General features: G+C 34.7%; 3 protein-coding genes across 5 annotated transcripts in view; 1 reads left to right on the forward strand and 2 right to left on the reverse strand.

The window, feature by feature from the left end:
* Positions 1–447: 447 nt before the first annotated feature.
* LOC108623097 (centromere-associated protein E) lies at positions 448–9,339 on the reverse strand. 3 transcript variants are annotated; one of them, XM_018021393.2, is made up of 10 exons: positions 8,712–9,339; positions 8,137–8,374; positions 7,860–8,073; positions 7,493–7,785; positions 7,312–7,426; positions 6,935–7,244; positions 6,711–6,861; positions 2,122–6,640; positions 1,884–2,051; positions 448–1,452 (listed from the first exon to the last, which is right to left on the reverse strand). In XM_018021393.2, exons 1-10 carry the CDS (start codon positions 8,860–8,862, stop codon positions 1,318–1,320), a joined length of 6,294 nt encoding a protein of 2,097 aa, XP_017876882.1. In that variant the 5' UTR covers positions 8,863–9,339; the 3' UTR covers positions 448–1,317. The 3 variants fall into 3 exon arrangements, with proteins under 3 accessions (XP_017876882.1, XP_017876883.1, XP_017876884.1); XM_018021394.2 differs by lacking the exon at positions 8,712–9,339 and having other exon boundaries at positions 7,860–8,087; positions 8,137–8,222; XM_018021395.2 differs by lacking the exons at positions 7,493–7,785; positions 7,860–8,073 and having other exon boundaries at positions 8,712–9,309.
* Positions 9,340–11,365: 2,026 nt separating this feature from the next.
* Positions 11,366–12,635, forward strand: LOC108623118 (10 kDa heat shock protein, mitochondrial). The gene is made up of 3 exons (XM_018021426.2): positions 11,366–11,541; positions 12,067–12,234; positions 12,297–12,635. Exons 1-3 carry the CDS (start codon positions 11,539–11,541, stop codon positions 12,438–12,440), a joined length of 315 nt encoding a protein of 104 aa, XP_017876915.1. The 5' UTR covers positions 11,366–11,538; the 3' UTR covers positions 12,441–12,635.
* Positions 12,636–12,793: 158 nt separating this feature from the next.
* The window catches only part of Sas10 (UTP3 small subunit processome component Sas10), a 5,180-nt gene continuing 3,622 nt past the window's right edge, over positions 12,794–14,351 (reverse strand). Inside the window, exon 4 of the mRNA XM_018021425.2 lies at positions 12,794–12,927. Coding sequence (XP_017876914.1) covers positions 12,838–12,927 — 90 coding nt within the window. The 3' untranslated portion in view covers positions 12,794–12,837. The remainder of the gene's footprint in view (positions 12,928–14,351) is intronic.

The following is a 14,351-nucleotide window of genomic DNA, read 5'->3' on the forward strand; positions in this document are numbered from 1 at the left end:
TGAATTTAAAATTCCGAACGACTCACGAACCGTAGCAGAAAGTAATTGAATATCCAGATGCTGTCGGTGATAATTAATTAAAAATACGTAAAAGGTGCGACGATTCTCTTCCTTGCGACGATGAGTTATCGAACACGAATCAGATAAATGTCTATCTACGATCTACGAGAATTTAATATCGCCATCTAGCATTGGAATCGGGATAGAGAAATGAATCGACAGGTGGTACTATGGGTGGTACGGTGGTACATTCAAGTGTGTGAAGAGAGGAATAGATGAAAATAGAACAGGGTAGAGTTTTTATAATGTTTTTGAGGAATTATTTACGGGCATGAATATAAGAATAACGGGGGAATATAAATACTATCTCTATGGTATAAAGTCCTGTTCTAGGCAAGAGAGGGAGGTGGTTACCTATTGTACACTTAACACAACAAATAAGTTTAATATTCAAGTAAAATTACTCATCGAACATTTTATTATTTATATCTTTAGAACAGGGCAACGTAAATTTTTTTTTAATTACTTAATTAATTAATTAATAACAAATCCAACATCGTACATTCCCTCTATCTTACATTAATAATTCAAACTGTAAATTAAATATTAAATTAAATTATGGCACACTGCACAATACGGTAAATCACAGATGAAAGTAATCTTAGTATTATAAAGTGGGCACATGGAATGCGTGTATCCAGCTTTAACGTTATAGTATGTATAAAAATTAGTTTATCTCTCAATTGCGTTATTTTACGAAAGTACAAAAATATAATCTTAATACTGTTATTATTATCTATACTGTGTTAATGGAACGAATAGAATACTCATGTAATAGGACCTAACAATACTGTCGGTTATTATTTATGGAAGACAGTCTCTCTGAACAATTATTCCATGTGCTTCTCGAAGGTTTTGTAAACTTCAGCACATTGTGCAGAATACATGCTTCGTCTCCATTGCGATAGGAAATATTATGCCCCTTCGATTCGCCAAGAAGCGTAACAGGAATAAAAGATAGCAATGCAAATTCCAGATCGAATTGTTCAGCTGTTGATTAGATTTCTCTTTGATAAATTAATTACGATATTTCCGTCAATTATTGTTTAAGGAATCTCCCTAAATGATTCCTCCATGTGAGTCTTAAAGGTTTTATCAATTTCAGCACATTGTATGGAATGTATGCTTCATCTTCATTACTGCGGAAAATGTTTTAAAAAATATTCGATTCACCAAGAAGCGGAACAGGAAGGAAAAATTGCACTGCAAATTCCAGAACAAATTATTTCGATATGCATTAGACTTCTCTTTGAAAAATTAATTACGATTCCTCTGTGCGTCTTCCAAGTTTTTTACTTTGTTCTCCAAATCTTTTATCTGTCGCTTTCGTGAACGACACAAGTCTTTCACCAGCACGTACTCTTTCTCCAGTTTCATTAAATTTCCTTGATTCTGTGTGCACAATTATGTTATATTATCCTTTTGAAATAAGACTGCAGTGCAAGATTGCAAATAATCGATTAGATCTTTACTTCTAATGAATACCATTTAAGAATTAAAGTTCAATCGTCGAGATATCTTATAATTACGAATTGACATTTAATTACTAGTTCAAATTTGACTAACTATGAAATAAAATATAATCGTTACTTCAGATTTCTTGTAATTAAGAATTCAAAAGTCATTAAATGAGATTTCTTTTAAATAAGAATTTAAATTTAATTTTTAATTCTTCATTTGACAAATTTGAATTAAAGATTAAATATCAATTCTTCATTAGGAAGAATCTTAAAACTTGCTGTCTACTAATTAATACTCGAATTATAAATTAAAATTTAATCGTTAATCATTAATGTGGCAATTAAAGCATTGCTCTTACTTACCCCAATTATTCTGTTATGTGTATTAAAACCTTCTAATTCGTCATCATAAGTTTGACACGCTTGCTCCTTTTTGTTTAGTCTCCATCGTCTGCACCTCTCACAATCATAACTACTTAAATCCATTATTATCCTGTGAAGTTTCCCCACCTCCGTACGAAGTTCGTCATTCTACAAACGTGATCAATCATCAATTTAGTAATTAATATCAAATCTGAAATAGAGAAAGTTTATATGATACCTTTTTACGTGATGCACGCATTTCTTCCTCTAGTCCCTTACACTTCTCCTGATAAGTAAAGTTCTCGCTTTGAATTTGTCGCTCCAACGCCGCAATTTGCCCATTCTTCGAGACGAGTTCCATTTCTAGCTCTTGAATCTTATTCCTCAAAATCTGGCACGTCTCTTCGTCATCAACATCCGTGCCAATCGTCACACTTTCCAAATCTCTTTTTTGATTAAACACCTCGTTCCTGCTACGCTTCCTCCTTTTATTCTCGAATGGATTAATGGATTTCAAACTGCTGCTACAGCTTTGTGACCTCAGCTTGCTCTCATAATCGCTAAGCTTCTTCTGCAATTCCGAACACTCTTTCTTTAATCTACAAAGGACAGTTTCATTATGGAACTTCGTTATCTCCATTTCTTCCCTATCGCCTTGCGACTTCGTTTCAAACGCCTTCACTTGTTCATCCAGAGTTTTATTCTCTGTTTTGAGGTCCACCAATTTTTCTTTCAATTCGTTCACCACTTGATGAGTATTCAACTCGGTCTTTAACTGTAAAATCTCCGAGTCGCGTTCGTGTATAATAGCACTCCATTCTTTTAACTGATTATCAAACTCGGATTTTTTCGCAGTCAGTTCCCTGATTTGTGTCACGAATTCCATGATTTCTTTGTCTCTTTGAGTTAACAATAATTTGTTGCCTTCTAATTCTAGCGCGATCTTGTTCTTTTCTTGAATGAGTGCATCGTATTTGCTATTTTCGAGAGATAAATGTACTGAATTTTTTTCGGATCTGTGCAAGGACAACGTTTTTTTTATTTCAGCATTCTCTTGGCACAACGACTCGTAGTGGGCTTTCAAATTAACCATTTCCTTTAAAATTTTATTTTTACTTTCCTGCAGTTCGGATATGCGATTACTGGCGCCATCCAAATTATTCTGTAATCTTTTATTCACGTCCTTCAGTTCTTCCAACGCTGCTTCGGCTTTCAGTTTATTCATACTATTCCTGATTTTTCTTTCCAGCTTCATATTAGTTTCTCTCAATTTTTCATAGTTATCTTTCAAGTTATTCAACTCTTCCTTTAAAGCGATATTTTTGTTGTTCGATTCGCTCAATAGCCTGGCCAGACCGGTGCACTTTATGTTTTCAGAATTCAGTTCATCCTTAATCGTCTCAATTTCCTTGTTCTTTTCCATATTCAACTTCGCTATTTCTTCCTTATATCGTTCTATAGCTTCTTTTTTTTCTTTAGCTTGGTTCTGTAGCATTTCATAGTCTGGCATTATGATTTCGAGTTTAACTTTGTACTCGGATAACATGTCACATTTATTCTTGAGTACCTTTGTAATATTTGCGATCTTAGATTTGTTCTGTTTCAATTCGTTAGTCAGTTCATTGGAAGCTTTTGTGAGCTGATCAAAATCACGACTCACTTTATCTATGGTTTGATTATGCATTTTCAAGTCTGAGGCGTTTGCTTCTATGATATTCTTCAATTGTTTCTCGTTAGCTTCGAGACCTTCGATGTTACTTTTCAGTTCCATATTCATCGTCTTGTACTTCTCAATCGTGTTAACCAACTCGTCTACTTTTTTTTCAAACGCCTCCTTCTCATCTTTTATCCTCGACTGAAGTTCATCTTCTTTGTATTTGAAAGCTTTGTGTATCTCTTTTTCCCGTTTGTGCGCATCTTCGATTTCATCCTCCTGTCGAACCTCCACCTTGCACTGTTTTTCTAAGTCGCTTTGCATGTTGCCAATTTCAAGTTCCAACGCTTGCACCTTGGTTTTAAGCACGTTTCTCTCGTTATTGCTTTCCCTGAGAAGACGATCCAATTCAATTACTTTGCTCTTCTGTTCTTTGTACAAGAACTCCTTCTCTAGTAAGTTCGTTCGCAAATTATCATTGTCAGTTTCTAGTTCCCTGATCCACGACGTTGCACGCCTTTCAACATCGCTGCTTTGCTGTTTCTCGTCCTCTAATTTTTGCTTATCCTTCTCAAACGATTCCAGCATCCTTTCGACTACATCCTTCTCTTTCAACATGATTGTATGTATTAAAATCTTAAACATTTCGCTCACGGTCTTACTTAAAACATCCTCGGTATTTAGGTTGCAGTCGAACGACTTTAATTCGTCGATAATATATTTTTTGACGATGTTCAACTCTTCCTTTGTTTCGTTAATTTTCTCTCTGCTATAGACATATTCTTCTGTGGCACTACGTTTCTTAACTTCGTACGTTAAATCGTTCCCTTCGACGTATTCATTTGATTTAATTTCCGATTCTGTGGTATATTCATTGAACTGGTTCGCGGATGCTTCGGATTCACTTATACACTCTACGTCTTTGGATTTATTTAGTTGAATCTCAAGTTCTTTCAAATTATTCTTCAACATATCTTTTTCATTTTCCAGCTCAGAAATTTTTTCTTGAAGTTCTTCTACGCTCGATACTAAATCTTTGGTTCGTAACATTGTACGTTCTTCTAGTTCTGTCTTCACTTGTTCTAACTCGTCGCATTGCCTCTTCAGTAATTGTAAATCATTTTTATATTTGTTTTCGATTGTTTCGATTGAAACGGCGAAGTCCTTTGTCAACGACGAAGCACGTTCGTTCAGTTCGTTGATTGTTCGATACAATTCGTCGATATGATTATCTGTAGTCTCTTTCTCAGCGCTTAAATATTCCAACTTCACGTCCAGTTTCACTCTTTCAACTTGCATCGCGTTCTTCTCCGCCGAAAGTTCCTCCAATTCCGTGTTCATATTCGACAACTCGTTCTCAAGTATTTTCACTCTCTCTGTAGCCGCGGCTAGCGATATCTCCTTTTCCGACACGTTTTCTTGCAATTCCTCATTAACGCCTTTCAAAGTGTCGATTTTCTTCAATAAATTGACCTTCTCTGCCTTGAATTTAGCAATCTTCTTCTTCATTTCAGCTATCTCTTCTTTCGCTTCGTTGATACTTCGCTGCGCCTCGTCGATCTTCGTTTCAATTACAGACGCTTGTTTCTTCGATGGTTTCTGATCATCTACATTCTTCGTATCACAAAGCTTCGTAAACTCATCGCACTTCTCTTCATACCGCTCCCTCACAGTTTGTAACTCGTTGTTCAGCTGCTGCACTTTTTCCTCTACGAAACTAAGGTTGAACGTATCCACGAAACTGGCATTAAAAGACGCGTCGAAGCTTATATTCAGTTCCTGATTCTTCAACGCTTCAATGTGCGCGCGTTCACGATCGAACTTCTTCTGCAGATGATCCAGCTTGTGATTCAACTCTTTCATTTCGAGCGCTACCGGTTTGCGACTCTCGTTCAGTTTCTTGAAACACGCGCACTGCTTGCACGGTGATGATTTCAATTCGCTTAATCGCTCGTTCAAGCGAGATAAATGATTATTCTCATCCTGCAACGCTATAACTTTATTTGCCAATTCTTGGTAACTCTCTGTCATCGATACATGTTTTTCCGACGCGTTCAACGTCGCAGCATCGTCAGTTAAATGTGACTTGTTATTATTTAAGTTCCTGTTACGCGAACTATCTAAATTGTCCGAAGTGACCAGTAAGTTACCAGAAAATTGTGTGCTCTCGTCGGCCAGCATCATCACTTTCATTTTTAATGCCATGTTTTCGCTTCGCAAAACATTGTTTTCTGATCTTAATTGTTCCACGTCATTCTCATCGGCGTTGGTAGTATCCAGCATGGAAATCTTATCACTTAAGATCTTATTTTCTTCCTTCAGAGCGTTATTCTCCTCAGTCTTAGCAATTAATTCCATGGAGAGCTTCTCATTTTTCGTTGCCAAATATTCACACTTTTCTGTCAATTTTAAGACTTTGTTCTCGGAAGTACACTCGAGCTCGTACTGTAACGATTTACTTTCTTTAATGTCTTCAAATCCCTTATTCTCCGCTAGACATTTCGACAGTTCAGTATTTTCTTTTTTTAGCGCAGCAATTTCGCCTTGATATTGCGTAATTAATTGTTCGTTGCTGAATATCTCTGTTTTAGGATTTAATGCCATTTGATCGTTCAGTGTCGTTACTTTGTTTTCCAACTGCAGTTTCTCATCTATGATTTTCAGGATACAGGTCTGGAGGTCGTCGATCGTTTTCCGGTGATTATTTTCAGTTTCCGTCGAACGTTCTTTCTCTACAGATAAGTTATGCAACAATGCCGCGTTCTCATTTGTCAATAAACAAATAGTTTGCTCCAAGTCCGATTTGAGGCTTTGGAAGTCGTTCTTTATTTCATTCAATTCTTTGTTCTTTAATTTCAATTCATCGATGAGTCTAATCTTTTCTTCTTCTAACCAAATTAGCGAATTATTTTTTAAACTTGAACAAATAATCTGTGGTGCATTTAGTTCTTCCGGGTAAACAGAATAATAATGGTTTTTTCTGTTTTCTTCCTTGCGTGCCGTCAATTGGCTCTCTAAATCCGTGAATTCAAGGAGTTCAGCAAAAGCCTTTCCACGGTCCAAAATATATTTTTTCCACATACTTTTTGGAGATAATGAATTGCTGCAAAATGTATTTTGTTTTTTATCAACATGAAGAATTTAAGTAAATTTAAAAAAGAAATAATATATACTTCGATGTTTGTACTGCTGAATCTTGCTTATTTAGTCTCACATCATATTCATTTATTTTGATGCATTCGTTTTTAATATCAGGGCCTCGGTTAGTTACATTATTTGTCGGAATTAAATCTAATCGAAAATCTGTAAAAGTCGCGTGGAATGCTGAAAACAGAAATGATATTATACTCCTATGGTAGACGATCTTCCCGACGAAGAAAGTAGAATACAAATGTACTTCGATTTGTGACATCGATCAATTGCGTAATGTTTCTCTTTTTAAATGTTTTCTCGGGTGACATTTCTATTATAGTTGGTAAACGTTGGTAAGTTTCGATTTGAAATGAATGCTGTCTAGATGGTCCAGCAGCTTTAAGCCAATTTTCTCTTCTAGCTTTAGACACGATCGGCTCTTCGTAAACAGTTTTACGTCCAGGAACAATTTGCCTTTCGAACAGTACTACACGTTTGTCTACCGCGCAAAGATTTTCATATCTTTTTTCCGATTCTACATCGCCGATATCGACTAAGTTTCCGTTTCGTATTTTCTGATAAAGTAATCCCAATGTAACAGTCGTACTTAACACTTTCTCAAGTGAAACGGATTCTACAAACCTTTGATTCTGTTAGGAGTTTGGTTGAGAGAGGTGCAAAAATTTCTATAGCTGAATTACCAGAATTAACATTTTTCTGTGGATTGGTTTTCAAGCTCTTAATCCGAGATGCGAGCCTAAACAGAAAACAGGAAACACGTTTCGATGTTTGTCAATAATCATGTTTTAACAAGCGTACTAACGATAAAGTGTGATGAGATTCCTCCGCAGCGCAAGGCATTACTGTACACAACATTACTACGACACCAAAAGGAGTCTGCAGCAAATCCATTAACTTGTTATTACAATTACTGATACATCGCTGGAAAGATTCTACCTTGGGTTCTTCTAAAATTAACGATTCTAAAGCTAAGAGAAATTCGTCCGTTTGATGTTTAGAAGCATTTGCAGGTGGAACTTCTTTAAAGCCAGCAAGGTGTACGAAATTTAATTCTGATTTTTGTACAAATCTATTGAGATCTTCTCTTTCAATTACCTAAAAAGCGTAGGGATTTACTTTATTGAAATTTATAATATTCTAAATATAGAGTGCCAACTATGTAATCTTACAATTTGAAACACAGTGTGGCTAACATTTTCACGATTTGTTTCTCGTATTCTCTTATCATCAATTCTCATTTGTATCACAGATAATATGTGGGCTAAAGGATTTATAATATCTTTCACACTATTAACAATTACTTCTCCATTAGATAGCTTTACTTCAATTTCCTCCTTGCCTAACAAATCACATATCTCATCTTGCACTTCTGAGCATGACATTCTAAACAACAAAGTCTTTAAGATTCATATGATCTCTATGGTCTTCTTAATTTTCAATACAAACCTTAAGACAAATTCATGTTCTGTATTGGGAGTTGAAACAACATTAAGTATGTGTTTTATACTAAGTGGTACTAGTCCAAGATCTTCTGAAGTACCAGCCATTGTGTATGTTTTGCCAGAGTTACATTGTCCATAACAAAACACTGTACCATTGAAGCCAGTTATAGCAGCATCAACAACAGGTTTCACTACACTGTCAAATACTTCAGAATTTGTTGTATCAAGGTCGAAAACGTAATCTGTGAATATGATTCAGTAACATTGAACAGAATGCTTGAAGAAATATTGTATGATGAGTCAGGAATTATGTAAGCTTGACTTAATCAATGTTTCTCAAAAAGATATGTATGCATTTATAGTAAAATTGTATCTATGGAAGATATAAAAATATATAACATATTAAAGAATGAGGACATATAGCAATGTTTAAATGATAAAAGAAACATCTATCTAACTAATAGGATAAATGTTTTATATTGCGTTTCTGCAATCTAATCGTATGATAAGAACAATAAGTACAGGTTAATTTATTAAAATCTTTCGCGGACGAAGGTTTAAAGAATGATGAATGCCTACCGAAATGAAATTCGTCGCCCTTTTGTTTTGTCTTTTGATCTAAAGAAACAATCGAGTTTCCTCTTACGATCCATCGTATCGATGAATTCTCTTTGATTTCTTTTTCTGTCAACGGTCTCAATTTGATTCCCACTTGGACGTCGCTTGGCATTTTCCTCACGGGCGACCATGCGCGAAAACTTTTCGTATGCTGCTACTTCGTTTCTAACTAATATTCTACGCCTATCTACGTCTCTCACGGCTTGAGATCATTACACATGCCGTCTTGTAAACACTCGCGAAACGCAACTGCCATTTAAAATGACGGCTGCATAAACATATTTAAATTCGAATTTTCTACGGTTCGATTGGCCAAATCGAACCAAGAGTTGAAAAGAGTGAAGGTATCAATTCCGGTTCTTGAACTAATTATTGAGAACCCAAAAAAATGCTATAACTGTTATTGGATATGTTGTTCCTGACTTGTGTACATTACTTCTATAAATATTATTTTTCGGTTCTGCACTCTACTTCGATTCTACGTTTAATTAGTATATAATCACCTTTTTAAGACTATTTGAACTGAAAGTCGAAATATAAAACCAAAAAATAACAATGTTAGAGAACTGAGACCGAAATTGATATCAGCAGATAACGTACAATTTGAAAGTTATTTTCTGAACCTTTTCAATCTCTGATTTGATCATGCAGCACGACAATCAAGAACGTGCTAGGAGTATTAATTATTCGTCAACAGACGCGTAAATTTTACGCATATATTCATATCAGAGAGGAAATATTCATTTCCTGTGCGTAAAATTTCCATATATTCATATCAGAGAGGAAATGAGTATTTCCCGTAAAAACGTAATGAGACCATTTGAACTATTATAATTCTTTATTAAAAATCGTTTCCTCTCTGATATGAAAGATTTTCTCTATGTTCACATATATAATGTACGTATTTAATAAAACTCTACATCTATTACTACTGTTTTTTATTTACTACAATTTTTAATATGGAACTATCCCACTTTACCCAAATTTCAATAGTTATCATTTTGTTAATTAATTTGTTTTATTTCATTGTTACACACAATGAACTCCTTTGGCATATTTTCAGGAACACTGTTCATGTCAACATGAAAAGGACATGCAAATATTTCAAACACTATCATATTTTGCTAATTCTGAGAAACGACTATCAAATACTATTATTAGTTTCCTTATTTCATTAGCATATTTCGAGAAATTCTCACGTTGGCTGAGCATTATTATTTCTAAGTCGGCACTTGAATAACAATAATTTCTTATTAAAAGCTTTAATGAAAGAACAAGCATCGATTATTAAATTATCTTGCCCTTGCAAGCCCTTAATCTGTTATCCGCTACTACTGAAGGGCATTTGAATCATGATGTAAAAACATAAGGTGTGTTCTTGCGCATCCATTTGAACATCCATCTGTACACGGACACTTCCACTCGTTGGCCATTTTGGATTTCTAACCAATCACACTTCATATTAAAACTGAGCGAATTTTAAAATCGTAAACATGTCAAAAATTAGGTTCTCGGAAAGTAATATATGTGTATGCGTGTTTGAAATAAACAATAGATCATCGTACTTCCAATATGGCCGATGAGTGGAAGGCGCAAACAGCGACCCATTTGAACACGCCGGAAGAACACACCTTATGTTTTTACATCATGATTTGTATGCTGTATACTGTGTCTGTGTGTGCGTCCGTGCGCCTTAGCAAGGGCATTCCGCCCGAAGCGCCTAGGTGAGAACGGCGTGACATAGGCGTAGGAAGAAGCTAGTATCCACTAATAAAGATAGGTCTAATCATCACTTAATTCGGAAAAAGATTCTTGCTTCTTTCAAATTTTCAATTATTTAATATTTCTTGTATACATACAACGAGAAACAAAAGTTTCAATAGAAATATAGAATAACCCGGCGGGTTGCGTGTTGCCAGGTCTGGGTTATTTGTAATAGCTCTCATTTGTTTAAATCGAGGCTGTTGTGATTCCAACGTGAAACGTGTATCAGTATGCATTGTCGTCCATTGGTATCACAAATTTATTAATATTAAACGAACAAATTTATTTTTCATCAACAACAAAAAGAGTGAGTCTAATGCAACCATAGAATGGTTAAGGGAAATAATTATTATAATTTAAGGGAATTAATTCCCAGGGAAAAGTAGTGTAAGAGACACAAAAAGAATATAACAAATATACTGAAACTAGATGACTTTGAAGTGATAAACAATTTGTTTTTAAGTCGTCAAAAATCCTCCTCACAATAATCATCATTTTTATAAAAACGAACCTATTTCCAAAATTTCAGACAATTCGGAGCATGGGAGTTTTCGGAAGGTTAACCCATTTTTTGGCACTATAATTAATTCTTATCTATAATCTCAGAAAATAAAATTAATAATAATGACGTCCTGCAATAAAAAAATAATATTACAAGCAGAAAGCTCTCTGTTACAAGTACATATTAAATTATTCCTGATGAGCCTGAAGCAGTGTTGATCTATTTGCTAATATAATTAATTCGGGTAATCTGGCAAGTTACTGATCTTTTCCGGAGCCGACCACGTGTTCGTGCACATATATAGATTATATAACAATTTAACAGATGTATAGAGAAGTTTTGCTCGAAAAGAGAATCGAGAGTGAATCGATAAGCACGTGGTGGGGCTGGTAAATGTGGTAGAGGGCAAACGGGAATATTCGAGAAAGGAAAGGAGAACACTGCCGAGGCGGCTGAGTACAACGTGCACGAGTATAGTCGTTGGGCCAAGCTTTTATTACTTAAAAAGCACGTGTTATAACAATGGTAAGAGCACAATAATTATAATTCTTCCATCAAAGTCTTGAATACAACGCAGCAAGTGAAGTATGAATTACTGTTTTTCGAATATTCCGAGACATAGCCTCTAAAATGCCGACTGATAAAACCGATTATTTTTTCGTTAAGTAGTTCTTTATTTTTAAAGATATAATTAACTCATCCAAAGAAGTCGACAACGTATGCGTATCGTTCGTTGTTCTTTTCTTTAGAGTAGTAAATTCAGCGATGTCTCGCGTTTTAAGTTTCGTCGCATGGTCGGCGTTGAATGTTCTTGGTTACGAGTAAAAAGACAAATGAATAAAACAAAATGTTAAGAAATCAATCGTAGTGATCTTGTGAAATCGTTTACACTTATTGACTCGTCCAACTGCGAGACTGTAATCGACATTGATTAAAATTCTCATCTTACGAAAGGTCCCGTGAAATTACGACATGGAGAAGTTTAAAGTAATTCATTTTAGTTTAAGTAAGTCAACTCGTTTTTTTCACGTTCCGTCTTAATATGTCTAGGCTGCAGCCAATGCTATTAAGAGGTTGGTGCCTCTCTTCGATAGAGTTCTTGTACAGAGAGCAGAAGCTATAACGAAAACGAAAGGTGGTATCGTTTTACCCGAGAAAGCCCAAGCTAAAGTTTTGCAAGGAACCGTCGTGGCGATAGGGCCTGGACAAAGGAACGATGTAAGAAAATAAAGTTCTGTATGCTATAATCTAAAGAAACTATAATAATAATTTCTTTTCAGAAAGGAGAACATGTTCCTTTAAGTATCAAAGTCGGCGACGTTGTCCTACTGCCAGAGTATGGTGGCACCAAGGTAGAACTCGAGGATAATAAAGAATTTCACTTATTCCGCGAGTCGGATATACTGGCAAAGTTAGAAGTTTAAATTTCTATTTGGCTTATGTTTGCAATTTTTTTTAACTATCGTTTCATAAGAACTATAGAAATAAGAGATAGTGAGATGCGAAAGATCTCGAAAAAATGTTTCTTGTTCATTATGACATAATAATTGTATTATTCCTTATTGCATCGTTTCGTATATAAAAAAGCCAAAAATAAAACATTCGTTGTGTTTATATAATTATTTGTTTAAATATTGTTCCTTGTTTGCAATCTCTTATCATGATAATTTTTACATAAAAATATACAATAGAGACGTTAATGTAATAGAGTAAGTTTACATTCATATTTTATACATGAGAAGGAAAGTGTATCTTAACAGAAAATAAATTCTACAAATTTATCAAGCAGAATATCATTTTTGTACAAGCGTGCTTGCAGCTTTATTTCAATTTGATACTTTTCTTTACACCAGCTTTAATACCAGATATCTCTCCAGCATAACGAGTAATTTCCTTCCTTACTTCTCTCACCTGTAAAACAAACAAAATTATTATCTACGAAGAAACTTGTATTAAATATGTAACATGCAAAAAAATATATCATCACGACATTTGTGTTGAAAATTGTCCAAATCTGGAAGATGATTACTCAGCAACAAATTATCTTCAAATGATGATTTTTCTTTTAAATTAACGCTTGGAACCTCTACTTCGAAATAATATGCAGAAATTTTCAATTTGATACACCTCTATGATAGACAACACCAAAATCCAAGAGCATGTTAGAAAATTTAAAAATTATTAATGTTTGACAACGTGCACTGGCTTGGATAATTATTTATCAGTGATCTTTTTTACGGCAAGCGATTCTTCGCCTATAATTTAAAATAAAATTGAGTTCCTTCGATTTCTTCTCTCGATTTTATAGCAGTTTGAAGAAATCTCTAACATCATTCACGCATTACAAAAATCCTGAACGCAATTCCACTTCAAACACGATTATATCCACTACACAATCTCTCACTCTACCATACAATTGTGTCCTTATATACGAAATATTAAACAATCCAACAGCAGCCAAAGACCAACGAAAATTAATGATATCTCTGAATACCATTTTAAAATAAAACTTTCAAGCTTAAATTTCAAAGAAGAATTATAAGAAGCCCTACGATAATTTCTTGCTGAGTAATCATCTTTTAAACTTGAACAATTTTCGACCCAAATTTCGCAATGGTATAATTTTTTTGAAAAATGCATAAATACGTACCGCTCCCTTTCTACGAATATTAGCTTTACGATATTTATTTCTATGTTTCACTCTAGGATTGCGTTGTTCCTTTTTGCGATGCGGTGTCAATCCTTTATTTTTCGCTATTTGATACGTGATTGCTCTTTTTTCTTCTGCGTTAATCGCAGGATTCTCATCTTCGATCTTTTCATCTTTCTTCTCTAATTCTATTTTCTCGTCCATTTCGCTTTCTCCTATAAATTCAGACTCAGACTCCGTCGAATCTATATCCATCATCTCGCTCGTCTTTTTAACTACTTTCGATCGACTTGTCTTACGTTTAGGTACGCTTACTCTAGTACCATTCCATATATTATACAAAGGCTCTCCCTGTTTTTCAGCTTCTAATATTTCTCGTATCTCTTGTATCAAATTCCCTTGCCCAGATTCCAGTTGGTTCAACAATTGACGATATTGAGCCAAACGTTTTATAACCGGGTGAGAATTAACAGGTGACCTTTTTGCCTTCAGCATTAAGTAAAAAGAAATGTTGATGCAGTAATTTAATAAAAGATGGTATTTCGTCTTTGCGAAAGAAACTGCAGGGCAATTAGGAATCACGTTCTTTTTAACTAACTTCAGGAATGGTGCCATTAAATCTCTTGCTTCTATCATGCGATCTAAATCATATAACATGCATTAGTACTAGACATAAGTATATAAG

This window comes from Ceratina calcarata, unplaced genomic scaffold (genome assembly GCF_001652005.2).
Source record: "Ceratina calcarata isolate Rehan_Ccalc_2016 unplaced genomic scaffold, ASM165200v1 scaffold250.2, whole genome shotgun sequence".
Lineage (NCBI taxonomy): Eukaryota > Metazoa > Arthropoda > Insecta > Hymenoptera > Apidae > Ceratina > Ceratina calcarata.

Bases quoted from the DNA above. Each gene is read 5' to 3' on its own strand.
- LOC108623097 (XM_018021393.2), bottom strand. From the start codon at position 8,862: ATGCCAAGCGACGTCCAAGTGGGAATCAAATTGAGACCGTTGACAGAA. The intron at 7,786-7,859 runs GTAAGATTACAT...TACGCTTTTTAG, and splicing joins GCCACACTGTGTTTCAAATT to GTAATTGAAAGAGAAGATCT. The intron at 2,052-2,121 runs GTATCATATAAA...TCACGTTTGTAG, and splicing joins TGCGTGCATCACGTAAAAAG to AATGACGAACTTCGTACGGA.
- LOC108623118 (XM_018021426.2), top strand. The intron at 12,235-12,296 runs GTAAGAAAATAA...ATTTCTTTTCAG, and splicing joins GGCCTGGACAAAGGAACGAT to AAAGGAGAACATGTTCCTTT.